The sequence below is a fragment of the Anopheles coluzzii genome, chromosome 2, assembly GCF_943734685.1.
Source record: "Anopheles coluzzii chromosome 2, AcolN3, whole genome shotgun sequence".
Classification (NCBI taxonomy): Eukaryota; Metazoa; Arthropoda; class Insecta; order Diptera; family Culicidae; genus Anopheles; species Anopheles coluzzii.
In genome coordinates this window covers 96,547,365-96,574,765 of record NC_064670.1, presented here as the reverse complement: position 1 = coordinate 96,574,765, position 27,401 = coordinate 96,547,365, and the positions used below count along the sequence as shown (strand labels likewise).

The window sequence follows — 27,401 nt, the reverse complement described above, 5'->3', positions numbered from 1 at the left end:
TTCAATCTGGTTAAAAAATAACAACAACAAATCACACACTTTTGTCCCCACGTTCACGTGTGCAGCGAAACGGAACGCTGACGGAGTACGCAACGATGCACACGGGCCATACGGGTATGGATAAGTTTGGCTACTTTGACAAGCTGAACGGGCTGGACCATCTGCCGCACTGGGACGGTGAGCCGTGCCGAAGCATACAGGCGTCGGAGGGCAGCTTCTTTCCGCCGCGCGACATCACGCAGAAGGACACGGTCTACATCTACGATAAGGATCTCTGCCGCACGCTACCTCTGGTCTATCGGGAACCGGTCGAAAAGGATGGTGAGTATTCGGTTGGGAAAAAAGAGCGAAAGAAAGAATAAGAAAGAGTAGTAAAGAGAAAGAAATATAAATAATAATATTATTAAATTAGAGAATGGATAAAGCAAAAAAGTAAAAAAAGACAAATATAGGAAAAGAAAGAGAGAAAGAAAAAGGAAAAAATAGAAAAAGAGAAAGAGAAAAAGATAATGGCTAAAGGGAAAGATTGTGAGTAGGATACGCAAATGGGAAGAGGGAAAATAATTAAAAAAATAATGTGAGAGACAAAGAGAACGAGATAAGAAAACAAAGTAAAGAAAAAGAAAAAGAGAATAGTTTGAAGAAAAGAGTGAAAAATAGAAAGAAAAATAGGTGAGGAATGAGAAACGGAAAGGAGAAGAGGGAACAGAGATACTGAGTGAGTGTGAGAGATATAGAGAAAGAGAGAGATATGAAGAGAGGAGAAGAGATGAAGCATAGAACACGTTTAACCTGCTATAACGTTATATTCGTTAACAGGAATTTCTGCCGATCTATACACACTCGCCGAGGACGCCTATGGACCACCAAATGAGAATAACAGCTGCTTTGATCATTCGCACTACAAAAAGTACTACGGACTGCAGAACATTAGCCCCTGCCAGTACGGTAAGCATTGAGAGTTTAAAGTTTCTTGAATTCTAAACTTGAAAGACAACTCTAATTGCAATCATTTCACTTACAGGCGCACCCGTTTACATTTCGAACCCACACTTCTACCAGTCCGATCCACAGCTTCTAGATGCGGTTGAAGGTCTCGAGCCAAATGCCGAACAGCACAAAACGTACTTCAAGATACAGCCGGTAAGTAGTGTACATGTGTAAACCCCAAAGAAAGAGACATAACCTAACACTTTTCCTATTATCTCACAGAAACTGGGCGTTCCGCTCGAGGGTCAGGTACGGGTGCAGCTCAATCTTCTAGTCGAGAAAGCTCCGAACGTGATGGCAACCAAAGACTTTCGGGATTTCGTATTTCCCATCATGTGGCTCGAGGAGGTAAGAAACCACTTTTGCACATCCAATTGCATACCTTAAGACATTTTCTAATGGCTTTGTTTCATACTTTTCCACAGGGTGTCAGTGAATTGACGCCACCGATCCGCAGGTGGATCTATCTGGCGACGGTATTTGCGCCGACCGCGCTGCCCATCCTGTCGTACGGCATGATCCTGACCGGTGCGTTCGCCATGATCTACGTCTTCGTGCGGGCGTACAAGAACTTCGTCTTTACGGACGATCCGACGACCGAGCTGCTCGAGATGGGCCGACGGTCGCTGCGGCGCGGTAGCCATCTGATCAGTAACGGTCAGCACCGGATACTGCATCGGGACAGCTACATCCTGCTGAAGGCAAATGGGGTTGTTGCAGCGGCCGGTGGAGAGTCGGACATTGCTGGTACGGGGACGGAGGTGATCACTAGTGGCAACGGTAGCAGCAATAACAATAACCATCTACTCCACAACCACAATCTGCTGCACAGTCATCATCATCATCTCTACATACAACCGAAGGACCAAAGTCTACTAGCGGAGGAGGACTCGCCTGCCTAAACGTGTAGGCAGCAACACCACCACCAATAGATCCTGGATAGCAGGATAATATCGTTCCCTCCGTTTTTATATTTTAATTTTTGCTCACACATTTCTGCCCTATTTTCTTGAAACGATCGGGCAAACCGTACCAACCTTGCCAACAATGTACCTTCTTCCCCGTTGTTTTTAATTCTACGACCCTCTTCCTGCCCGGATCGTTTCAAATGGTGATAGAGACTGCTGATTATTTAAATTAATTACTCTTACTCCCGCGCCCCTGATTTCCTCGTTTTCAACCTTTTTAGTGTACTGAAAAAGCACTCCACTCTAAACAGCGCCATCTGTGCCGGTTAAGTTAGGTTGCCACTGTTAGCTGATTGAGTAGTTTGCTTAGTGTGTTAGTAGTTTTGTTTCTCCTTTCTAGTAGTAGCTCCAATTGTCGTAACGGTCAGGCGTGAAACGTTTCTACCGTTTTGCGTACTGCCATCCTTAAACCAATTGCAAACGTCCTCTTTCCGTCCACACTACTTCGGCTACTAAGAGCGTTTTTAGCCGTTTCAAGCGGGTCTTCCGTCCGTAGTTTTATTGAACAAAATTTCTATAACCACAGCAAAAACAAAACAAACACAAAAATGCTCATCCTTCGGTAGGAATGATTGCGTTCGCTGCGGAGAAAGTTGCTCAAACGATAGGTTCACTCAATACGGATAGGTTAGTAGGTTAGAAGTGTCCTTAAGTACTGCGTTCTTTAGGTGACAAGTTTAGGAAGAAAAAATGAATCACTCCAAATTCCTTCCACGTCGATTAGGTGCATGATTTTGGTTTAACAAATTGTGTAGACTCTTACCATAAATTCCATCTCCCCCTTCTGGATTGCCTGGATGTTTGGGAATGTGAGAGAAACTGTTCTAGTAAGTAAGGTGTTAGTGATATAAGTGTAGCGAAAACAAAAACACACAACCAGCGCAACGATGCAAATGTTTGTTAGGCATCGTCGAGCGCGAAATTGTGTACCACAGAATGTAAATAGAATTATAATGTTTTACTCCAATATGTAAATAAAGATAAAGAGTTTTTTCAGATTTTTCCAAAAAAACACACCGGCTTTAAGATTTTGTTCTTATATATTTTTTTACCATTGATACAATAGAAACAGTTCTGTTTGAAGTACGAAGCACACCTTGGAGAAGAAAGCTTGTGCTTTACATTGTAACGGTGTAACGTGTCATGCGGTTTTGCCTCCAATTTCGTAACGCTTGCGGCTACCGTCGGCGACGAACCCAATTACTACGGTGTGCAACTTTAATTAAACCGTTCCCTTCTCGTTAGAGGTGTCTTACTTTTATGAAAATCCTATGATCACCCTCATCATTATCATCTCCCGCCGTCGTCTATTAAGCAATTAGACTGATCTTAACCGAACCGTTCGCAGCAAACATGCTGCCGGGCACGTGGCTTTCATCAACCTGCTGGGGCACAGGGAAAGCTTCCTTACCCTCCCCCAGGCTCCCAAGAGTTGAACTAATTACAAGACACGCACACACGCAACGTGCGACATCAAGTTCAAGACCACGCAGCGTTGCTCCCCGAAGCCGCCCGGTCGAAAGGCAATTAAGTAGTGCCCCGATACAGCACCTAGTGCTTCTGTCAATACAAATCGCCGCGTGGTTTAATCGTACCGTCCGGTCACTTCCAGGTGAGAGAGAAATCATTTTTACTCCTCCTGCTCCTCTATTTCGCAGCCCACCCGGGGGGCAAGGGGGTTAATATCTAGTTGTGGCTGCGTCGGCTTACGTGCAGCCGGTCACATGATGTTGCCAACGGAGAGGAGCAGAGGGCGCTATGAGCGGGCAATAGAACGCCGCCTAGAAGGGGCGGGTCACTGGTTGAATAAATAGTAATATAAATTTATCTTGACCGTTCCGGGAAGTTTATGAATGGAAAGCTACGTCAATGGATTGGAAGGGTGTCGTGCGAGCGGTTCTTAGTACCAGCATGTTAAAAGGTTAATTATGGTTTAGTTTTGTTCGAAAGAAAGGCTTGGGGGTTTCCATATACGTCAGCACATCATTTATTTAGTTTATTAACAGTTTCCAACGATGTAAGCACAAAAACGTTTGCTGCTACTCACTCATAAAACGAACAAACATCAGCTTGATTTTTTGTTTCGAGCAGTTTGACGGTATGCCGGTTCTGCCAGCAGAGAGCAGCCTGAAAGTATGCAATCTGTACAACTCGGCGGAATGGTTTATGTACATGGAAAAAGGGTATTCCGTATAAAGTTTAGTCGATTTTGAATGAAAATTTACATGTCACATATTTTACAGAAATACCTTTAATATTTCTTCTTCTTCTTTTATGGCACAACAACCGTTGTTGGTTAATTAGCAGGATAATCAGTCCTCAGGTCAACTCAGGTCTATGAAATGGGGTAAAACTGAAAAATACTCACTACAAGGTCATCGTAGCAAAATCTTTTTCACTAAAATCTTGATCGCAAACATCTTGGTCGCATATTTCTTGGTCGCAAAATTCTTGGTCGCGAAATCCTTGTTCGCAATTATCTTGATCGCAATTATCTTGGTCGCAAACATCTTGGTCGCAAAATTCCTAATCCCAAAAATCCTTGGTCGCATAATTCTTGGTCGCCAAATCCTTGAACGCAAACATCTTGATCGCAAATCCGTGGTGGCAAAATCCTTGGTCGCAAAATCCTTGATCCCAAAATTCTTGATCGCAAAGATCTTGGTCGCAAACATCTTGATCGCAAATCCTTCGTGGCAAAATCCTTGGTCGCAAAATCCTTGGTCCCAAAACTCTGGGTCGCAAAAATCTTAGTCGCAAAATTCTCGGTCGCAAAATCAAACAATATTGTGTGTAAGTTGTTAAAACACGAATCGTAATCGCATGAACATGGGGATAACCTTAAAAATTATTCAAGTTCAACATAACCTATCTCTGATGACCTAAATGTATCTTCTTCATTAAAATTTAAAACAAACCTACAATTATGCAACTTAAACTTTGTACATGTCTGCGTTACGAATATTAAGTTTTTTTTAAGTTACACGTTATTCTGAAATTCCAATTTCAGCTTCTGTGCAGTGTATAAAAAATAAAAACACATTACGGTATTATTTGTGAAAGTCAACATTTATTGGATTCCGATTTTCACATCTACATTACACATACGTTGTAAAACTTAAATCAACTAAAAATAATAACATTCAGACTGCTTAAAGACGCTAGAAAAGCATACTCGTTTTGTAGGATTCAGCTAAACCAAACAGGAAGAAAGGGCCAGATTTGGAAGGGAAAGGCTTGCTAACGGTTCCGAAACTATCCGAAAACAATAAAACGCTCCCCGCTTCGGTACGTCTCTTAAAGCTCGAATAAATATGTATTACCCCTTTACTAAAAGTAATATCCTAGAGTATAGATGGGGGTAGGGGGGGCTTACTATGAAGACATTGCTTAAAGTGTAAGGTATATTACCATCCCGGGGAAGGTTTTACTTATGCCCTTCCCCCTGGGGAAAAAAGCTAAAATTCTCTAAACCCCTTACGAATCGGGACGCTATCTAATACGTAAAACATTTGCAAGAGAAGAAGAAAAAACACGATCGAATCGAAACAATTGCCTTTTGGCTACACACTTTTCTCTGTACAAATGGGTGTCTCCAAGCCGGTGTCCGTTTGTTTGGTTAGAAGCCCTGGGCCATCCACAGTGCGAGGAAAATAGCGCATTCACTCGGCCGGCTCAGCTGAAGGATTGATTTGTGGGGCGCACATTTGCAGGCGCTTAGAAGATTATGTGTGGCGGTGCCACCAGCAGTACGGGCTGTAGATTGAGCGACTTGCGGGAGCCGGCGATACTGGCCACATCCGTCACGTACGCGTTGTTAATTTCTCCTGCAAGGCGTTGGAAGAGAGAAAGAAAGGAAACAAACGTTTAGTGATACATTCAGCGAGTACAGGAAACAGGTGAGTGATCAAATACAATGCTGCAAACGCATTTCAACCCAACCTTCCGTTTCTTTGCTCTAATACATACTGCTTTGGTATTGCGGTTCAGGCTGCAAACGGACGTGTCGTGTCGCCAGGATGAAGGACAGCGTGGCCAGAATGAATCCATCGATGCAGGCTAAAATACAAAAACGTACAGAGGTGAATTGAAAATTTGCGAAATAAAATTGAAAATTTACGCAAGATTACTCACCAATGATCGCCAACGGATAGGCCCAGCGCAAACTGCACAGCCCAACCTCGAAGCGGTTCGACTCTGGACCGCAAACCTTACGGAACTCGTCCGAGTTCCATCCGAACGGGAACGAAACGCAGGCAATCACCATGCAGAGAGCTAAAAATAGAATGAATAATGAGATTAAGCACAATGAGTTTCATATTATTCTAACAGTAAGCCCCGAGCAGCACCATTCAGCAGAGGTGTCAAACACACCATCCAGAATTTTCATTTTATTAAGAAATTAAGCATTTTTTTAAAACAAAATTCAGAGTATCTAGGTTTTTATTATTTAACGTTTTCTACAAGGTTGAATGACGTTCGATTTGTATGCAAAAACAATCCTCGCATATATTCAAACAAACAGTGTCATACAGACAGGTTTTATAAAAAGGTGTCCCAAGGTTTTTTGGTTGTTGTCTGGTTTAAAAATAATGGCATTACATTTTGACAATACCTAATTATCGATAACTACATGTTGTTTTAAGAAACATTTATTATTTTGGTACTGAAATATCGAGTTTTTTTTGTCATTATGTCGGAAGTGAGGTGGACTAAACCTGCATATACCAGGAATAACTGTATATGCCCTCTTGACAAATCGATACCGAGCAAAGCGCAACTCCCTTAAATACAGCTAGCCTCATGTCGTCCAAGCTGGTAATCCGCCGGATCAGGCCACCATTCCAACCTGGTATCCCTGCCTGAGACTCGTGGTAAGACAACTGGTACATTTATCCTCTGCATATGTTTCAAACCCCTCCTCACGCAAACTTCGTCGCATGCTTGTGGACAAGTTACCAGATGCCAAGCAAATCTTCCAATCTGCTGGCCTAGAATCTGGGCTAATATTCAAAGTTTTGCCTTATCAGCACAACAACGAGCTACTCTGTACATGCTAGCAAGGCATGGTAAGGCCTCACATTGAGAGCTCTTGTTTCGAACAGGAAGAAAGGATTTCAATCAATGTTCGTTTTGTCCTCAAATGGAAAGTCTAGAACACAAATTTGCTTGCTGTAGTAGAGTAGCAGCGGCGTGGGCACTGTTGCAGCAAGAAATTGTTTGCATAAAGCTCCAGGAGGCCCCTATCTGTTTAATAGTCTGCAGTTTCTAGAACTAGCAGGAGTTAGTCCGGGAATGCGTATCTGTATTCTTAGGTTGTAAAGTAGTTACATTTTCCACATCGTTGATAACAACGATGATAAGCTAGATTTAGTCATCTTTAAATGTAATTATAATAATAATAATAATAATAATAATAATAATAATAATAATAATAAATGTACAGCTATATTAGAGTATTTTGTAAATGTCTGCCCTCGTAAATAGAACTTATTCTGTGCACGCGAATAAAGTCTTTTTTATTTTAAAAAAAAGTTATTATCCAATAACTGTTTTCTTTCGGCACATCATTTCACTTTCTTAAGGAACTCTGTTTATCCTTGCTCTTCAGAAATGACAGACAGTCCGATAAAATTATACCAGGATGAACAACACTGAATGTTGAATTGGTTATCAATCAGGGTTGTCAAACACAGCGTTCATTTTCAGTCATTTTATAGAGTAAAGTAAATCCCCTTTTGCATAATATAAACCATCAACTATAATCCCATGTAGTACATCAAGCCATGACCACTTTTTGAACTATCCTCTACAAATATAAGAAATTGAAGCCACGTTTCGTACCAACTACAAAACATCGTCACGGCTGCAACTGCAGCAACGAAACCAGCTGTTGCCTCCATTCCATTTCCTGGTCGTGCCCATTAAACAATGCCCACGGTAAATCCCAGTACTCACTCGCGCTTAGTTGGTTCCCGGGAAGAGAGTCCGTTTGACATTTGAGAACTTCCTTCACTTACCAGCTGGCAATTCGCCTCTTGAGATCCATTTCAATAGAGAGCCATTACGTGCTATAAACATTTGCACAACAAATCCCACACACTAAGCTTTATCTTAAAACCTAAAATAAACCCAATCCATCGGGTTTGCCTGCTCGGCGTAGCCACAATATGGGAAAACAGCTTCCACTGTAAATTGCGGAACCATCAGATAATATTGTTCATTACATTACACACTCGGTAGATTCCAATGATTTCGTACCGACACTTTCCCTTCACCGAGCGGCCAACCGACGCCAGCGCGTATGTGTCACTTTACACTAATGCTCGACTTTACGCAAACACACAACGGCTCCCCGCCTGCACCACATATGAAGGGAGAATATGAAAAACCATAACAAAAATGAAGCAAATTTGCATACATTACATTTATGGAACTATTCACCCCCGGCTTGCATGGTAAATGGCGACAAACGCGTAAAACCGGCATCTCATCCGGTTAACCGACTGAGCTAAACTGACCCTGGGAATTTTAACCCATGTTGGGTTGCTGGCTTTTTATGCCTTTTTTGCACTCTAAACTACGCCCCAAAATGAAGCTTTGCTGGAGTGTGTGATATAAAACATTTTTGCACACCCTACTGAGAGGAAAAAGCGAAGAGACAGAGAGATTAATTTCACTACTTACAAGAGGAAGCTCCAGCTAGTAAGTGAAGCGAAAGGAATTTACAACCAGCAAAAAATTGTCTTTAATGATGGACAAGACGAAAAACGGGAATCAGCGCTTAAGCATCGCATAATTGTCAAGATGTACACAAGCAGCATGCAAGCATACATTTTTATAGTGAGTTAGTGTTTTTTTTTTCTTTTCGTGGTCCAGTCCGGAAATGAGCATTTCACGGTAGCCATCTGAGCTTTACGCTTGTGCTTAAAGCATCGAGACGCAATTAACCGAGACATCAACGTGTTGGCCGTGCTTTATGGCGTACCATTTTGAGTAGAAAGCGAGCGAGGAAACACATAACAACAGCGCAAGAGGAGGAATGGCCCTTTATGAAGCTGCATTGGGTAAACATTTGTTTTACCTTTTTGTATAAATTTAATAAAAAAAACAATGTTACTAGTGTAATGGTAAATGTATACCTTTTCACAATCAACCAAACAGCAATCAAACCATATCGATCAGAAAATATCGTTAACCCATCGTCAAGATAAACAGTCTCTCCTTTCTTCCTCGATCGCTTACGTCAGCCTTCTCTTTCGGCTTGGCGTACCCGCACAATCAATCGAAGCGCATACGCCTCACGCAACCGACACAAATAATAGTAATAACGCACCACCGCTTCAACGAAAAGCAGGCTCGTCAAATCTCATTTAACCATTTTACTACCTAACTTCCTTCGTGGCTCGTGTTCGAATGGCAGTGGGTCATCAGTGCGGCACATCAGAGTGAAAACCCCGAAACGTGTATAAAGATCGAAAGCGAAGGTGTGGACCTCGGTGGCTGCGTAAGGTGGTGCGCATTGTAACTTGCAACATTTAAATGGATTTAGATTTGGCAGTTGAAATCAATAACGCACAACCTGGCGTGTGTGCTGTAAAAGCCACCCTCAGTGAGCCTCGTTGAGCTAATGCTGGAACGATTACGTGTTACTCAAAGATGCGCAAATATGATGCCTGAAAGCGCATGATTTGCGAGTTTTGAGTTGGCCTCGTTTTTTTTGTGAGTAACCCATAATTGCATCTTTTTATTGATTGAAGAGCAATGTAGTTTTATAGGATCAAAATATCGTTATTAAGAGAAGGACAATTAAATATTGTCTTACATTTGTGCCATATGATATGTCGCAAAGAGTAAATGGGTATTTTCAGCGTAGTTTTATCGTATTTGAGTCAGTTCCAATTTTAGTTTTTTCGTCATGTTGATCAGCCCTGAGGAAGGCTTTTATCGATAGAACACGTTGTTTTAAACCAACATTACGACGAAACTGTCGTTTGATGGTGCTACATTTATTGTTTATTGTTTATTCAAATCAAAAGTAATTGGCCAGAGGAAGTGGCCTTATCACTTACAATTACTCTAAGTCGTAAGACTAGCAATAAATAATACATAGAAGACAGAACCAAAACACGCAGGTCCAGTAAGGTGATTGAAAAGTTAGTCGCATGATGCCAGTCAAAACTATCATAGAGAGCGTTGAATTTAAGAGCCATCGCAATTATGGGGTGGCGTTTTCACTGTAAGCTTGTCTTTCTAGTTGGGTTCTGAGAGGTCGATAGTTGCGAAAAGTTCTAGGCAATACATTCATGTTGAGTCATGCTAGTAGCTTGGGCGCGTCAGTCTCACCTATAAGCAGCTTATATATAAATTTCAGCTATGCAACGTCACTTTTGAAGCATTCCTTCTGTACGACAGCTGATTTTGATATATAAGACGCTAAAGCACAGCGTCTAGCCCAACGACATTTACCAATGTAACAACTCTATTGTGTATTGACTAAATTTGAAAACATGTTCTGTGCATTTGCCAATATCAATAAGAAGAATCAAGCATAGCGCAATGGAGTGTGCAAATGTGTTCAAAAAGTCATCTTCATGCATCGGTTACAGCCAATCCGACACTTATAACATCCGTCTACTTCTGGTGGAAGGTTAACCCATCAAATAAAGGCCTATTTCTGGGACCCTTTCTTCGTCAGTAATTTTTCAAGATATACTTCAAGAATACAGCTAAAATAAGGTTACATGATCTCTATGTGTTGCTCTTCAAGAAGCCCAAAAAATGCGCACGATATGTAATGTTCGACATTCCAGAAAAAAATTGATATGATCAGTTGTATCTGAGCACTAAACAATAGCTCGCGAAAGGCGTTTCATGGTTCTGATAGCAAAATTACTATTTTAGGTGTAAACTGACGCCAGGTATAATACGTCATATGTTGGATCTAGACGGGATGGATTGGCATAGGACCATGTACATTACGTTTCGGGTAGTACTCCAACAAACTTGCAACTGAAACGGAATCACAACTGGCTGACCAAGGCCATGAATGAACTAGAAACATGCTTAGTACAAAGCAATTGTTTATCAATTCCTCCAGAACATATTAAAGTCATAATTACCGGATGTGAAAGCAGCGTAGCGGATCATATCTCGGTTGCCGTTGATTAAAACTATCCCGCGAAAACATTAAACTTGCTGCATTCACACTATGATAAACTTACATCCTATCATCTTGGCGATCTCCGTTGGCATCATTTATGTATATAGCAAGATTTGATCACTTCTAACAATGTGCAACTTTATCAATTGGAAGTCATTTTTGCACCATACATTGTATGGAATGCCTTCCCAGACGCACAGCCAATTTCCAATATCTGCCTGTCCGTGTAGTGGATTGGTTTACTTTCAAAACCAACTTTCACTAGCGGGCCTGCCTCGCAACATAGATGCAAATTGCGGCTAAAAAGTCAACAAACTGCCATCCGACAGCTCCTACAACTTCCGAAGGAACAAGTTCCTAAGCGCTTTACGAGGCGGATAAAGCAGTGATTGGAAGACGAGAGCGAGAGAAAGAGAGAGATGAAGAGAAAGGTCAGTGCCGACCTACGGAAATCGAAAATCTAGATCTACGTCGCTACTGCGCCAGCCTTGGAAGTGGCCGAAGAATTGCAAGCGTTGCAACGATAGAGAGAGGACCAGAAACTTGCAGGACCACTTTTTCCACCCAGTTACAAAAAGTGTTTCATTTCCCGACGGTAATGCTTTCAATTTTGTTTAAATGCTTTTTCTTTCCAACGCGTTTGATCGGAAAACGGTTGGCGTTGTGGACCATCCCGAGGGAAAATAGCACCGTAAACGCGGGCTATCGAACACGACCCATCGAACGGACATAGTGACAATGACCCACTTCCGAGCAGTGAGCGTTCCACAGCACTGCTACATGGCAGGGGTGAGCGTGCTTTCATCATTCCAGCTTTGCAGCACGTCGGAGTTGGGAGAAAACTGAACACATCCTGGGCGCATCTGGGGGGCCGGGAGTGGGATGGAACCGATCATTTCTCTTTCGTTCAGGAAATGGAGTTCGGATGCCGGAATGGGCCGAAACTATTTCAACCTCTTCTACCATGGAAACCGGTTTACCCGTTGTCGGAATTGTCTGGTTACTGCTGATCACCAACATGATGATGATGATGATGACGATTTCCAAAGCACACACACACACATTGGTGGAGTTGCAGAATGTATGGGCTCGGCTCTCGCCAGTTACTCTTCAATATAGGCGAAACCACCCCATCGACGACCTATCGGACGGCCTTCAGAGCGATCAAACGAAGTGAAGGGACTGATCCGCCGCATTCAGCTGCACTCGATCTGCAGTGCCCGAAACCGGATTAGAGACATCGCACCAAACAAGCTTTCATCGTGTTCGCCGTGACCATAAGTACAGCCTTCAAGCAAATTGGACACGATCGGAGACCGAAAGATACCTCTCCAGCGCAATTTGTGGATCTTCTTACGCGATTGATCATAGGCCCACTCCTTCATCCGACTCATCCCCTTTGCCCGCCCGGGTGGCTAATTTTAAGCTAAAAGAGTACCCCTTTCGCATTTACAACTTCTCCCATGCCCCGACTTTTTATGGCGCTCTTCCGCACGATTATAGTGACGGTGGCGGCTGCTCTCCCGTTTTCGTCGTTCACTTCCGCTGTCTCGAATGTCGTTCACTGTAGTGAACATGCCGTCCCGATGGCCCTCCCGTCAATTTTCAATTTTGCCGCTAATGAACGTTAGGAGGCAAGCAAGCAATGAGGAAGCGAGACCGGTGGCCCATAATATGCCTTTCATCGATAATCGAGCGCCACATGCTCATCATGCTCGCGTTGCTTCCCACGCGTCGCGCTGATTAGCCACGAATTTGCCACAAAAATTCCATCTCCAATCCGCAACTATGCACAATCGTGGCGTAGCGTTCCTTTCGTTTTGTTTCAAAAAGCTCCGGGCTTTTGGGGCGGGAAGATGGGTTGGTTAGGTCACACGGTTCGTTTCTATCGGCGTGCCAAAGCTACGAGCATAAATGCCCCCGCGAAAACTCACCGGAAAGCATCTGCATCCAGCCGCAGATGTGAAAGACGGTCGTTGACTTCATGAACACCATCAGCAGTAGGTAGCAGATCGCCAGCACGGAAGTGGCCACCGCCAGCCCGCAAAACACTGTTGCAACCTGTAGGTAGGGAGGAGTAAAAGGGTTGAGTTGTTAATCTAACACGTTTCGTTTGTTTAAAGGCGCACAAAAGAACGCTATCGCGGTGACCTGCTTATGGAAATGCGGGGCTAGGCTAGATACGGCTAGCTTTTGCGGGTCATGTGCATTTTAATCCCGCAAACTAAGACGCTCGTTAGAAGAATGGCTAACGGACACTGAGTTTGCATAAACGGGGCTGAGCCATAGTGATAGTCGTTTAATTTTGTGTGTATTTGCCACCTCACCTGAAACGCGATGGATTGCATTTCCAGCAGTTCCTCCAGCCGGCCGGTACAGCTATCGGTAAGATCGTCTTTCTGGCACACCTGCCACAGCCCGAGACGCCCGCCAATGTCGGAATCTGCATCGCCAACCCATTCTGGAATGGTAGAAATGAATAATAAAAACAGTGTTACATTTAAATGCGGTTTCTTTGAATAAATCTTGTACAGTTATGATAGGCTTCGCTTTTTATGATACACTTCTTTGTAGTCAGGGTGTGTTACTTCATCTGTGTGCGCTGTGTAACTAACGGAGCTGGTTATGAGCTCTACCAAGATTATCTTAATACTACTACGAAGGCAATGGGCATTATTAAATAATAGAGAAATTGACGCCCTCTTTATTCATTATGACTTATAAGCTCTAAATTTGAATCTATAAAGACTGCAACCCTCTGACTGTAACCCATGATATTTGTGATACGTTTTCAATGTACAAAAATGAAAAATACGCTTGATTAAAGACAAATTGTAGATAAATGCATGATCAAATAATTTGCTAAATTTTACCGATTATTAAACCAATAAAAGGTATTAAACAGCGTCATAGCGCAGGACAAACGTTTGGTTTATCTTTGACAATAATGGATTCATTGAGAAGCATGAAGACATTGTGTTTAATAATAAGAAATTATCTGAAACTGCTTGAAATTACAATTGAAATTCAAACATTTTTGTTGGTATTTTATAAGATTTTCCCTACCTAAGCTTTACACTAACTAACTAGAAGTGCACAGAGGTGTTCATGCAAAAATATTGAATTGTCTGACTACTTCATTCACAAACGCCATAGTAAAACTATTGCTTCAATTTCGCGTAGAAATGGTAATAAAGAAGAGTATGATTAATGATTTATATAGTTTATTAAAATTAACTTCCGATTTCAGGTGATCCTCAAACTATTAAGGAACAACATTGCCATGATCAAGGAATTTAATATAATATAGGATAATTTAATGTACTATAAGATACGAAAGAATAGATAATATAATATGTCAAACTTCTAGAAGAAAACATATTTCTATTTGTCGCAACAGCCAACCAAGGTCTACTTAATTGCTACAATTGCTTTTACATTAACGTTAATAAAAACTCGAGAACTAACTAATCAATTACCAAAAGGTATACCCAACGCAGAACAGTCATTCAAGGAATTTAAATTCATGACAAATTTACTCGTATGTCGTACGATTAGAAATAACATTCTAAAGGCTTTTCGAACTTTCGTCTATTTAAGTAAAAATAGTAAAATGTTTTTTTAGCAGCACCAATAATACATTTTGGTTAAGATGATAATAGAATCTTAGTTAGCTAATTTATAATCCCAACCAACAACATCCTTGGGTCAAGGGATCAGCCCTGACGCAACCGTCAAATCGATCGACTGTTCTTACAATATGCCCGTTATGCGTGCAAACCCCATATGGACCAAGGATAATGTATTTAGAAGGTTGATTTTTATCGCTTTTGCTGGGCGACATTGTGGTGGACATCTGTCATTCTCTGCATACAAATTTCATTACCCCGCACCAGCCCTCCCCGATTTTTATACCGGAGCCCCCGGAAGAGAAATGTCAAGTCGAGAAATGTTATTTTGCTCTGAACAACTTCACCTTGTCATTTATAACACCTTGATATGGACCTCCTCGCAGCATTTACTATACCCCAACGAGCAAATCAATAAGTCAAAGATTATCAACCATAGACCATAAATGGCTTACGGCAGGGCTTTGGGGGACAGTGACTGAAGTGCAAATTAACCAACATGAAGAAAGAAGATAATTGGCAGAAATGTTACAACAGTTTAGGATATAAAATATGGCTAGATTCGATTAAATCTTAAGTAATGACAACGGATTAATCTAATCGTGTCTTCAGATTATACCATATTAAGAGATATCAAACATTATAATGCTTCCAGACCCATCCACACCCACGGGGTTATGGTATCCAAATTGTAACTCACGATCAGTCCAAAACGTTACAAAATATAATATCAACTATTATGATGATTTATTGGTTAAAAAGGATACTTAAGATAGTTAAAGTACATTCCCAAAAGTAAGATATGCCAGAAAGCAATGCGTTGAATAAATATAAAAGCAAAATTCTACAAAAAAATATACAAAAGCATAGAGAACAAAAAAGTCTTTAAAATGCTTTACATTATCATGTTTGATCGTGTATTTAAACGTTTCAGCCTATTACTGAAATCATAGCAGCTCTCAGTAAATCATTATATTAACCGATTTTCAAACAGTAAATAGAGCAACAAACACATCACTCCGCATCGAAAGATCATGTAATTACCGTGTCGAGAAACAAAGATCAATGACCACAGTTTTACACACACCGGCCAAGAAAAATGTACCATGTCATTCGATGCACAGCATAATGCCGCAAGATCATAATGCAATTACAAACGCATGAGACACCCCCCCTCCCCCTACACATCAGGACGGCTCACTTTAGCCAGGAGCGTGTCAGTATGTTACCGCGACCATTTTGCGGAGATTACCGAACGCAATTTGACACACAAATCCGAGCCGAGCTGGGGGCCGCCGAAGCCTACCGATACACGCCATTACACCATAAACAATCCATTAGTGATGGCGTTATAAACCAGCATCCCGACCCTCCCCATTCAAGCTCCACCCCACTGACGCAGACCAGTGTGTCTCCAGCTGAAATCTTGCCCGGGTGGTGGTGTTTGCGAAGCGTGCAGGCAGAACCAAACCGACGGCAGAGAAACAGCTGCCATTTCCTGCATTTTCTGGCCTATGCCCACAGACACGCAAACAGAGAGCGGGTGGGTCCACTCAACATCTTCATCTGGGGTCCATTTATGTCAGCGGTGATTAAATAACAGCAAAACGCACCACACAAAACTCGACATTTTCCACTTCAAGTGGTGCATTTCGGTGCATAATTGGCAAGCGTAAATTTCGGCAAAAGTTTCGTGTAACCAATTCTTATCCTAATAAACCCCTGTCACTCGAAGAGCTGCATTAAAATCAATTTTGCACCGCTGTTTACACTCTTAACAAGGCACCAAGGTGAGTTCCCGACATTTTAATCTCTCCCTCCCTCTCCCAAAAAACTCCCAGTGCCATTTGCAAGGGAACGAAATAAGCGCTCCAGATATCAGTCAATCACGCCCGGGCGAAAGGTGAAACGTGCAATCGACTTTCGTCGGCTGCCACAGTGACAGTGCGGAGTTATTGGGATGGAGTGGGGTTTGGAGCGGAGTGGTTAAGCACTTTTGTCAGCAAATTATCCCGTGCGCAGAAGAAAAAAAAACATCGGACTATTGCATAAAACCGTGCTTAAAACCATGCTGTCCCTGTCAATGGGTCGGTGTCCGGCCGAAAGGGGGAAAAAGAAAAGGCACGAAGCAAAGCAATTGTGTGCACACAATTGTGCAAGAACAAATTGGGGGAGAATTGTCCTCGCTTTAAACTCTCGTTGGGTAAGTTGGGTTGTGAAATCAAGTAAAGTCGGTTGAAACCCTTTTATTTTTAAACGCAAAATCTGTACCGTTAGTACAGCAAATTTCCCTCCCGACCGAAGGTTTTCTTTCCCTTTGTTTTGCGCGCGATCGTTTGCCTCATTTTAATAACTGTATACCAACATCTACCGTCTATTGATCGTGAAAGGTTTTCATGTATGAAGCTCAATCTTCGCCAACGAAACAGCAAAACAGTTACGATTGATTGGTCGATTGTGCGATCAAAACTTCCCTCAAAGCTCTGGACAAGAAAACTGTACGGGAGGCAAAGTGAAGCTTCTTCCCAACAAAACAAAAAGGGAAACTACGTGTATAGCGGAAAAAAGGTTTTGCAAACGGTTACATTAATCGTCCCTGTGTGTGGGCATCGCATTATTATGCGTGAGCTTTGTGCCAAAATCGCATTATCAGCATCCCGAACGGGATGGAAGAGATGGGTTGGAAGGCGTTGATTAATTAACGTCAATCGCTTGCGCTTGGCGCATCTTGGCGATGATAATGAGTGCAAAGGCCGGGAAAGCAAAATTGTGCATAATCGAACGATAAAAGAAAAATAACACTCTCTCGCGGGAAATGAAATACAGGAGAAGAAAATGGTGCGATAAACATGCAAATTTACACCAGTCGAAAGATTAATACACAAAGTTGGTGTAAGTGATGACGTAGCGATACAGGGGAAATAAATCACACTCATTATTTCCCTCACTTTCCTATTAAATACCACATTTTGCTAAAACCAGGGAAACAAACATTAATTTCACGGTGTCGCACGGGGGTTCGCCGCTTCCTGGTTCGACAGAGGCGGCATAAAGTTACTCGCGTAGAGTCACACCGTTCGCCACTGCACAACAATGCCAATCAATTCCATCCGGCTTAATCAGATGGTCGCGAATTGTAAGCGAACTGCACCGACAATAATTGAACTCGCAAATCGCACTGAAACGTTTGCCCCTTTCCCTCGAGCAAATCATAACCCAACGGGCGGATGAAAAGAAGCAAGCATCATAATCACCAGCAACAAGTGGGAAAAACTTTTACTTTCCGGTCCGAAACTCTTATGGCACAAGACAGTTTTATTGCATCATGTTTAACCACCTTTAATGTTTCCAGCACCGAGCGATATGATCATTATGGTTATTATGATTTAATTTTAGTATTATTTAAGGTGCAAATCGCTAACCAGGGAGAGGTTCGTCGCCTCATGGAACAAGCAGGCGCATTCAAGTCTTTCGATTCGCTCGATCGCGCCAATCTCGCTGTGGATTTAGCTAATTGAAGTGCGCACAGAAAGGAATGAAAATATCTTTGTAAAAAACAGCGCTCTCTTCTTCCTTTTGCCCCCCTAACAAGCTTGTCCACAATTATACCAGCAGCAGCGAGCACAGACGAAGCTTTTAATGTGAGCTTGCGAAAACAAACCCTGGTCAATTGTTGCGTTCTCCCCCCCCCTTCCTACACAAAACAGCAGGCAGGCACAGGCAGGTTTGTTTGGAAACAACTTTTTAAAAGGTCACAACCAACGGCACAAGCCACAAAGCCGAGCATGCTTGAGGGCGAAGAAGCGGCTGTAGCGTCTTAGGCAGAGGCGCCCAGCACATGTGCAGCAAGATGGAACCCCGTGCAGTGCCTGTGTGTATTGGTGAGACCCCCTTTTTTTCGACATCTTCACCACATTCATATGGTAGTTGTGGTTTTTTACACCTACACAAACAAACAGCATTAAACTATAATGGAGTGACGTGAAACGGCTTAGTAGCAGCAGCAGCAGCAGCAACAGCAGCTGGTTAAGAACAGTTCCACCTCCCGTTCCTTCTGTTTACACTGCATAATCTGGCGATCCCTTTTTTTTTAATCGAGACCTCGGAATCGTAAGCGGGTGTTCCATTACAAATTGCACCATATCGTTTACCCGTGCCATTGTGCCCATTGTGAAAAAACAAAAACAATGGGCAATGGCGAATGGAATATTAAATGGGTTAGATGAAAACTAACAAGCACTGGGGCGCTATTGAATTAAATGATACATTCTTGCATCAGAATAGCCCGTGAGTGTGATAATTGGTGTTGAATTAGATCAGCACAGCTTTTTAATTTTACTTTGAAACTTTTTAAACAGAGTTTTAAATTGATATTGTTCACGTGAGAGCTTCATAACGGAATTATTTTGAGTTCAAGCCTAGTTCTTTACAGAGCAACGTGACTTTGTGAACCAAATTTCAATCAGCATGCTAAATAATTGAACCAAAATGAACCCTTGGTGGAATGTAGAGAAATATACCATCTCACGTTTAATATTAAAAAGAAATTAAATATATACTTTTGAATGAAAATTATAAGACAATTCAAAAATAATCGTAAATATTTGACAGTAGCTAATATTGAGCTAATTACATTGTACATTTTCAACTGACCGGATGCCTTATTGAATTGACTCGTAAGTCAGACGTGGTTCAAACCCCTTTTCGGACCCATTTTACTCGTACCTAAGGCGACTGACTTGACTCATTTTGGTGCTTCAATTCAAGATCTAATAGTAAACCCTATTTAAAAGGGCAGTAGAATCGTGTACATAGCATGTAACACCAGAAGTAGAAAAAGACAACTAAGCTAATCGGCCTTAGCACAATTTTTCGATCGAAAAAATTCGATAGATCCTTCTGTCATTTTGGTGTCATTTGACACTCATTTCGCCGCCAAGATGTTCATTTTACTGGTCTTTTTGAAAACTGGTATACCATGACACTCACGAGCAAAATGAACTATGCTACAAAAATTCGATCGTTCCGCTTTGTATGGCGAAAAATCTGCAACTCATTGAGCTGCGGAAATTATCGAATATCAAAAAAATGCCATAAATCAAGGTTGATGTTTTTGAAAAACGTTATGTTAAAGCAAGTTGGTAAATGTTTTGGTTCTTTTTCAATATTTTGGCTGATAAAAAATTATTTATAAATTATTTTAAAAATTGTTTACCTGGGGGGCCAACTTCATGTAGGGGTATAAAAGAAATAGTTATACTGTCAGTTTTACGTGAGCGCCTATCGAATTTTTTCGATCGAAAAATTGTGCTGAGGCCAAATGTCATTGCATTTAATTTTATACTTTGGTTTATATTTTTGTAGAGTTTAACTCATTTAACGCGTGGATCGTGGATTAATATTGTCAAATTTGTCGGTCATAGTTGGGCTTAAATTGATAAACGGCCTCAGCACAATTTTTCGATCGAAAAAATTCGATAGGCGCTCACGTAAAACTGACAGTATAACTATTTCTTTTATACCCCTACATGAAGTTGGCCCCCCAGGTAAACAATTTTTAAAATAATTTATAAATAACTTTTTATCAGCCAAAATATTGAAAAAGAACCAACACATCTACCATCTTGCTTTTACATATCGTTTTTCAAAAATATCAACCTGGATTTACGGAATTTTTCTGATATTCGATAATTTCCGCAGCTCAAAGCGTCGCGGATTTTGCCCCATACAAAGCGGAACGATCGAATTTTTGTAGCATAGTTCATTTTGCTCGTGAGTGTCATGGTATACCAGTTTTCAAAAAGACCAGTAAAATGAACACCTTGGCGGCGAAATGAGTGTCAAATGACACCAAAATGACAGCCGGATCTATCGAATTTTTTCGATCGAAAAATTGTGCTGAGGCCGAAAAATACCTTAATTCGCACTAAAATATTGATGGTACACCTATCATTAAATCATCATTGGTACACTATCATTAGTAACATGAAATCAACTAAACTACAGTGGAGCGACGTTTATCCGGGTACCTTTTATCCGGCTTTCCATTTATCCGTGCTGTTGAGAAATGACAGTTCAATACAAAGGTGACATTGCGTTATGAGGAGGATGTTTGAAAAAGCGGTTATAAGAGCACATTTTTGTAACAAAAAACACTATAATTCATGGCAAATTTCAAATATTCTCATAGGAAAAACATTAAGTTAGTAAACACTGGGTTATTTTTATCAAAAAATTAGAAAATTTTCCAAAACTTAGTCAGGAATTGGTGATAAAATCTATCATTTGACTCATTATCCGTGTTATTCGCAAATCCGGGCGAGGTCAAGTCTCGAGAAGCCCGGATAAACGGCGCTCCACTGTAACACATTTCACGTCATAATTTAGTTTACTTGAAAAATATCGGTAACGGTCATCTCCAGCTATTTGCTAATAATGTAAAAAGTCTGTTGTGACCATTATCCGTTACGTAACTCTCGAAAGAACACAAATCAAAAGAATGGAGCGGTGAATTGTCTGCAATCGTGTATTCTAACTCCACATTTCGACGAACAAACAATTTCTGGAAACGTCAACTTGTAAACACGTGTTGACTGGATGTAGAATATCTAAATCATTTCAAACGTCTTTCTTACCTACTATTTTAATCCTTAATATACATTTATTTTGGTTTATTGTAATTTTGTTTGCTAATAAATAGCCAAATGCAAAGTAATACGGCCGAAGCCGAAATTTACAAAAGGAAAAGTTCACATGTTAGCATCTGTTTTTCATATCTTAGCTAGTTTTCAAGCTGTTGATGCACTTTCAGAGCATCGATTTGTGTTTTTAAAATTAGAGTGTACAGTCTTTCCCCGAGTTACGCGAATAATGCATTCCGGAGACATTCGCGTAATTCGGATTTTCGTATAAGTTGAATATCAGGTTTTACAGCCAAATATACTTGATTAATAATGATTTTTGATTGAATTCAGTTCATTTATGAAATATATTACTTATTTAATGCAATTCGTGTAAAAAAATCTATTATTTCTGTCTTTTTTGTGATTTAAAACTTTTGGAAAACTTGAAAATTATTTTTCAGGTGACAATTGAGGGAGAAAATTGTACTGATTTGACATATGAACTATCAAAAATCAAAAATTCGCGTAACTCGAATTCGCGTAACTCGAATTCGCGTAACTCGAATTCGCGTAACTCTGGGTAAAACTGTACAATAAATGATTTTAGCCGCTGTAAACCGTGTCAAACATCACCGGTAGTTATTTTATACTATTGTTCTTCGTAAGTTTAAACGTTTAAATGTTTAAACGTATAAAGCTATTGTTGATATTGTTCTTAAAACGAAAATTCCTACCCGTTGGTTGAACAACGGACACTTTTTAATTGGCGCAATCCTATCAGACAAAGAATGCGGCTGCTTACATTATGGTCTAAAAATTGCTATGCACTAAGGAATAATGTATTTTTGTTATTTTGCCTAAGTTGACAAATTTGTCTGCATTAGGACGCTGTAGTGATATGGTCAAAACAAAATAAAATAATGCAATGAGCGTAACTGATAAACATTCTGCTCGTTGCAAACGATTCAAAGTGTTTGCACGCAACAGTGTTGGTTGCGAAATGCTTGGGTTAGACAGCCACAACTAATCGGTGGCTGGTAAACTAATTTCAAGTTTATTTACCTTTTTTTTTGGTATTTCCCGCAACAACCCTAGCCCCAGGCGAAATCAAATTTAAATTTAAGTTGAACTCACGTTCTGTTCAAACCATTTCTTATAAGATCACAGTTAAGAATCACACTGAGCAAAACAAAAGCACACCAAATGTGACCGACCACAAACACATAACTGCACAAAACCATTTATGCAATCGTAATAGAATTCGAACAAAACCACGCTTTGCTTGGTTTTATTTCTTCCTGCACACCACACACAGCTCCTCACACCAAACGTACAGTGCGCAGTGCAAGTCACGTTTTGTTTTTACGAAAACAATTGCACGCTTCCTTTTATTGGCTCTGTTTTTTTGTTTCATTAAATAAGCATACCAAGAAGAGTACCTCTAACATCGAACCCCAAAACGGTCTGCTTACCTGGTGTTACGAACGCGACGACACTGATGATCGCGTAGCAAATGCTGAAGATCGCCCACAGGACGGCGATCGCCTTCGAGTTGCGGATGTAGTTGGTCGCGTACATGTGACTCGAGTCAACGTACTCGATCTTCGTTCCCATGTTTGTGCTGTTTTAGGGGGAGGAGGGTTGTGTTTTTGTTCGACTTCAATTCAACCGACCCTTTTTTACGGTAAAAAATCGATCCAGAGGACGCACGTGATCGTATGCAGAAGCTGCACAGTCAGTCACTTTTCGCACAAAAAACACACACAAACCGAGTTGGAGATATTTTCACTTCACAGCCACACTAAAAACGAACCTGCGTTGTTACTTATTTGTGCACTCACTTTCCGACGACACTTTGGAGACACTAACACTTGCAGCGGTGGATGAAAAACACAGCCGATGATTCCTGTTTTGGAAAATGTAATTAAATTAACTATGAAGTGGGGCAGCGTTTTTTGCACGATTCAAACGATTCAACCCTATCGTCACGTTTCAAGCAGCTGATGCTGATCGGTGGAAGTGAAAGAGATGTCTATTTTTTTTATTATCTCACTTCACCAGTGAACCCGGGTTGTGAAGATTTTGTTCGTTTTTGTACACTTGAAAGTGATCTGTTTCACACCACAGCGTTCGGCGAGCAGTTTGTAACAAGTGTAATGGAAAGGTTGATCAACAGCAAGACACGAGTCGTAATGTTGTAAAGTGTAAGTTTCTCTTTAGCGATCATCAGCGACGGTGGTCATGATGACGATGATGACACCCACCCATATACCTGGCTTGCTCAACAAGCGTGCGTCGTAAAAATCTATCTCGCTTAAAAACGCTTCCCACTTTATGGATCTAGTTTTCGCACCGAGGGAAAAGGGGATCGTTCATCCAAGCTCGGCCAACAGTACGGCAGTATTGATTTGAATGGTAAAACATCCCTCTCCACAATCACGAAGCATATTAAAATAATTGGACAAACAAATGGAAATCGATTAGAGGGAAACAAGATAACCGCTTTGTTCGGCAAATCGGGAAATAACTTCAGCGATCAATCAACCTTTTTTCTCCACCTGAACGAGCTGTGGCGGCTTGCCTGCCCCGGCCCACCCTTGCTAATCAACCCGCTTCTAATCAACGACAAGATGGATCGTGGCATTTGTTTTAGCAAACGCTTACACACGCACTGCTATCATTAAAACACACACTCTTCCCCCTCCGTTCCAATCATCACACCTCACTAGCGCATCCGGACCGCAACCGAGCTCTCCAACGCTTCGACGCCTTTTACTCGCACGCCAATATAATGAAATTTATGTAATCAAAATCAAATCAATGGTTAATGCTTTCTTCCACCCCAGCCAGCCGTGAGCTGGGATGATAGTAAACTGTTCCGTTTCTTTTTCTTCCGAAAAAAAACATCGCAAAGCGTTTGTCTTCACTGTGCGATGCTCACATCGTCAAGATACTTCGTGCGTGCGAGAGTGTGTCTGGGAAGAGACCTTTGCTGTGTGTAACAATGGGGAGTAACAGGGAGGGTAAGGAAAACGTTGCTTTTGGTTGGGCTTTATATTGGAGGAAAATGAGGTAAAAGTAAAAACCAAACTCCTTGAACCTCATGGTGCGTCGTTACATGACGCCTTGTAACAAAGGTATAAACATCCGACTGGTGTTAGATGTGAAACTAGCGATCACACATCACACACCTCGAGCGGGAAATGGCTGTAAAAAAAGAAGGTTGCAATCCAAACCAAACATCAAACTTGTGCCCTGTTCCGTTTCGGAGTACTGCGATTCAAGTGTCAACGACGGGAAGCAGGTCTTGTTTTAACGCAAAAAGTAACAATTTTGTAATGCGATAATTTGTACCTGCTAACCACATGCCACACACGACCCAATAGGGGAAATAGATTATTACTATTATTATTTAAGTTCAAGAAAATTCACCACGAAAAACCAGCTTCAACTCACGGAAGCTTAACGCGCGCGCGGTTCACGGTTCGCCCTTTCCTCGCTCGTTGAAGTCTTTCGTGCATAGTGGTATTGCCTTGCGTAACCAAGCTTCACCACACCCGCATGGTTGATCTTTGCGCAGCCGCTCACACACACGCTCGTTTGACAGTGAGATGAGCTTTAGCTGATGACGATGATGACGACGACTTACACCCTTCGAACTACGCCTCCTCCGCCTTCTAGAGCCTGTTGCCTGCTGTGATCCGAGCCAATCCGACACGGTTCGGCGCACCTGATGCGTGTAAACTAGGCGCCTGAGCACGTCGAAGAGCGACCGCCCCGACAGAATAATGTCAAGATTTTGCTGCTTCCCCTTTGGCAGACAAACTCAAAGATGGAAGAGCTTCTAATGTCGGTCGAGATGGAGAAGAGCTTCTCGTAGCGCTAAGCTTTTGACCTCATTTTGTGCGATGGGGAAAAAGTCTTTTCCCCCCAAAGGTGGTGGGTGCTAAATTTCTCTCTCTCTCCCGTAAATCTTTCCCTTTTGCTGACAGGTTGATTAATAGTCGTCGGTGATGTTCGGGGCTTGGATCGTGCTTGGAATCGAATTTTGATCATTAGATAAGAGGACGCTCGGGGAGGCGTGTGTAAATCTCGCTAACTCGATCTACATTATTGCCGATTTTGTTTACCTTTGCTAACACAAACACGCACACACACACACACAGACAGCTTGTGTACGTTTCGTACGAAAGACTTTACCAGGCGAAGGCAACAAACCCCACACAGGAGGGCTGATGGCCAATCCACGTCATGCATCGTAAGTCAACTTCCCAGAGCAAAAGGCAACCTTCTTCTCTGTCGGATGCCGGTTCTTCTCACAAAGGAAGGCAACGCACACACACACACACACGCAAAGCAACGTTTAAAGCGTTACGATGGAGTGAAACCTTTTTTTTTCTTTTCCTCCCTTCGGCGATGTTGACCTGACAGGGGCGGCGGCGACGAACCAACTTGCATCGTATGTCTTCTCTCCTTTCCACTCTGTTCTTGGTAGTGGTTCCAGGTGACCTAAACTCACCGAAGAAACCATACAAACGCACACAGACACACACACACACACATAGATAGATACTGACGATCTTCAAGTTACGATCGCGCACGTCGCTGCGAACGTTTGACTTTAGACACCAAGCAACGAACCCTCTTCCCCCACCGGACACGCTCGGCGCTAGCAACTGGAAACTCTGCTCGCCTGTTACTTTTAAGCTTACTGCGCTTAAAGTTTATCCAACGAACGACGGTGCGCGCGCCTTTTGCTGCCATCCTGGTCTAAGCAGGTTAACCTCCTTCACTTTGTTTCTCTCTCTCTCTTTCTGCATGTGCGTTCGCATTGCCTGCTGCACCAGGCATGATTCATCGAGGTGTCCGACTGTGTACCACCGAAAAAGAAAAGAAGCTAACGCGAACCAGCTGTTCTGGAGAAGCTTTCAAAGTTATTGCTGGAGAGCTGCAACTGAACTTTTCTGAAGTACATCCAAAAGCATGACCTTCGCCATTTTTACCATTTAAAGAAACGTGAGACTTTGTATCCTTTGACGAAACCGACCACATTCTCACCTTCATCAAGGACGTCTACTTTTTAATTCGCTTCTTTAAGAGAAAAACGAGGGGTTTTACTATTTATCAGCCCCTTTCGAAAGAACGAACGGGCCGAACTTCCCAGAGCTTCAGACAGTCTCATTCCGCAGGTGACAAAACAGACCTGCCGCAGCTAACGGCAAGCGCTCGATTGTTCGTGGCAGTCTCTATTGCACCATCGTTCGGAAGAAGTGTTCCCACGAAAATGTACATTAATTTTTCTTCATTCTTCCGGCGCCATCGGTTGCGTAGTGGGAGACTTCAAAACAGACACACTGTTGGGAACCTGCGTGCTACGAATGGAACTGAACAACAGACTGACGCGATCATGATGATGGAGATGATGATGATGATGACGATGGTACAGGCCACTGTGACCTGTTTGTTTTTAGGGTTGCTTTTCGCTTTTGCGAAACGAATGATGTGGTGGTGGCGATGCTTTTTCGACTCAAAGCTCAATATTTCTCTCCCGGTTTCGTACCGTTACCGGGCGCATGCTAATGAGCAAACAAATTCTTCTTCTCCTCCAAGAAGTACGAAATTAGCACAAACACAAATACGCACTAAATTCCACTGTTTTTTGATATCTTCTTTCGCTTCGATCACACACTCCAGGGATCTTCCGTTCAAGATGGTGATGGATTTCAAGTTGTGTAGCAAAATGTTCACACAACAGCACCAAAAAAACGGCCAGTCAAAATACAAAACAATCTGCGAGCTACACTTTTCCACGAGCACGGCACAAAAACACTCGAAACATGAAACTTATGCTGACGCTGCAAACATTTTGTGTGTTTTTTTTTGCTTCTACTACTCGCTCTTTTTCTCACCCTTATATGCCACGGCAACTTGCACTGGACTGGAGACGATCGTCGCTGTCTGTCTCAACGGACCATTGGCAAGAAACTGTTGAGAGATCAGAAGTCAAACGCCTTCTGCAGCACCCCTC

General features: G+C 41.9%; 2 protein-coding genes across 2 annotated transcripts in view; one reads left to right on the top strand and one right to left on the bottom strand.

Annotated features, from left to right (window-relative positions):
- Positions 1-2,974, top strand: part of LOC120949866 (lysosome membrane protein 2) — a 44,402-nt gene extending 41,428 nt beyond the window's left edge. The window contains exons 7-11 of the mRNA XM_040367434.2: positions 66-321; positions 820-948; positions 1,025-1,143; positions 1,213-1,338; positions 1,416-2,974. Of these exons, the coding sequence (XP_040223368.2) occupies positions 66-321; positions 820-948; positions 1,025-1,143; positions 1,213-1,338; positions 1,416-1,892 (1,107 nt within the window). The 3' untranslated portion in view covers positions 1,893-2,974. The remainder of the gene's footprint in view (positions 1-65; positions 322-819; positions 949-1,024; positions 1,144-1,212; positions 1,339-1,415) is intronic.
- A 2,034-nt stretch (positions 2,975-5,008) lies between these two features.
- Positions 5,009-27,401, bottom strand: LOC120950937 (LHFPL tetraspan subfamily member 3 protein). Its single transcript, XM_040369361.2, has 7 exons — positions 27,283-27,401; positions 22,846-23,279; positions 13,449-13,582; positions 13,056-13,182; positions 6,093-6,233; positions 5,928-6,017; positions 5,009-5,785 (listed from the first exon to the last, which is right to left on the bottom strand). Exons 2-7 carry the CDS (start codon positions 22,985-22,987, stop codon positions 5,676-5,678), a joined length of 744 nt encoding a protein of 247 aa, XP_040225295.2. The 5' UTR covers positions 22,988-23,279; positions 27,283-27,401; the 3' UTR covers positions 5,009-5,675.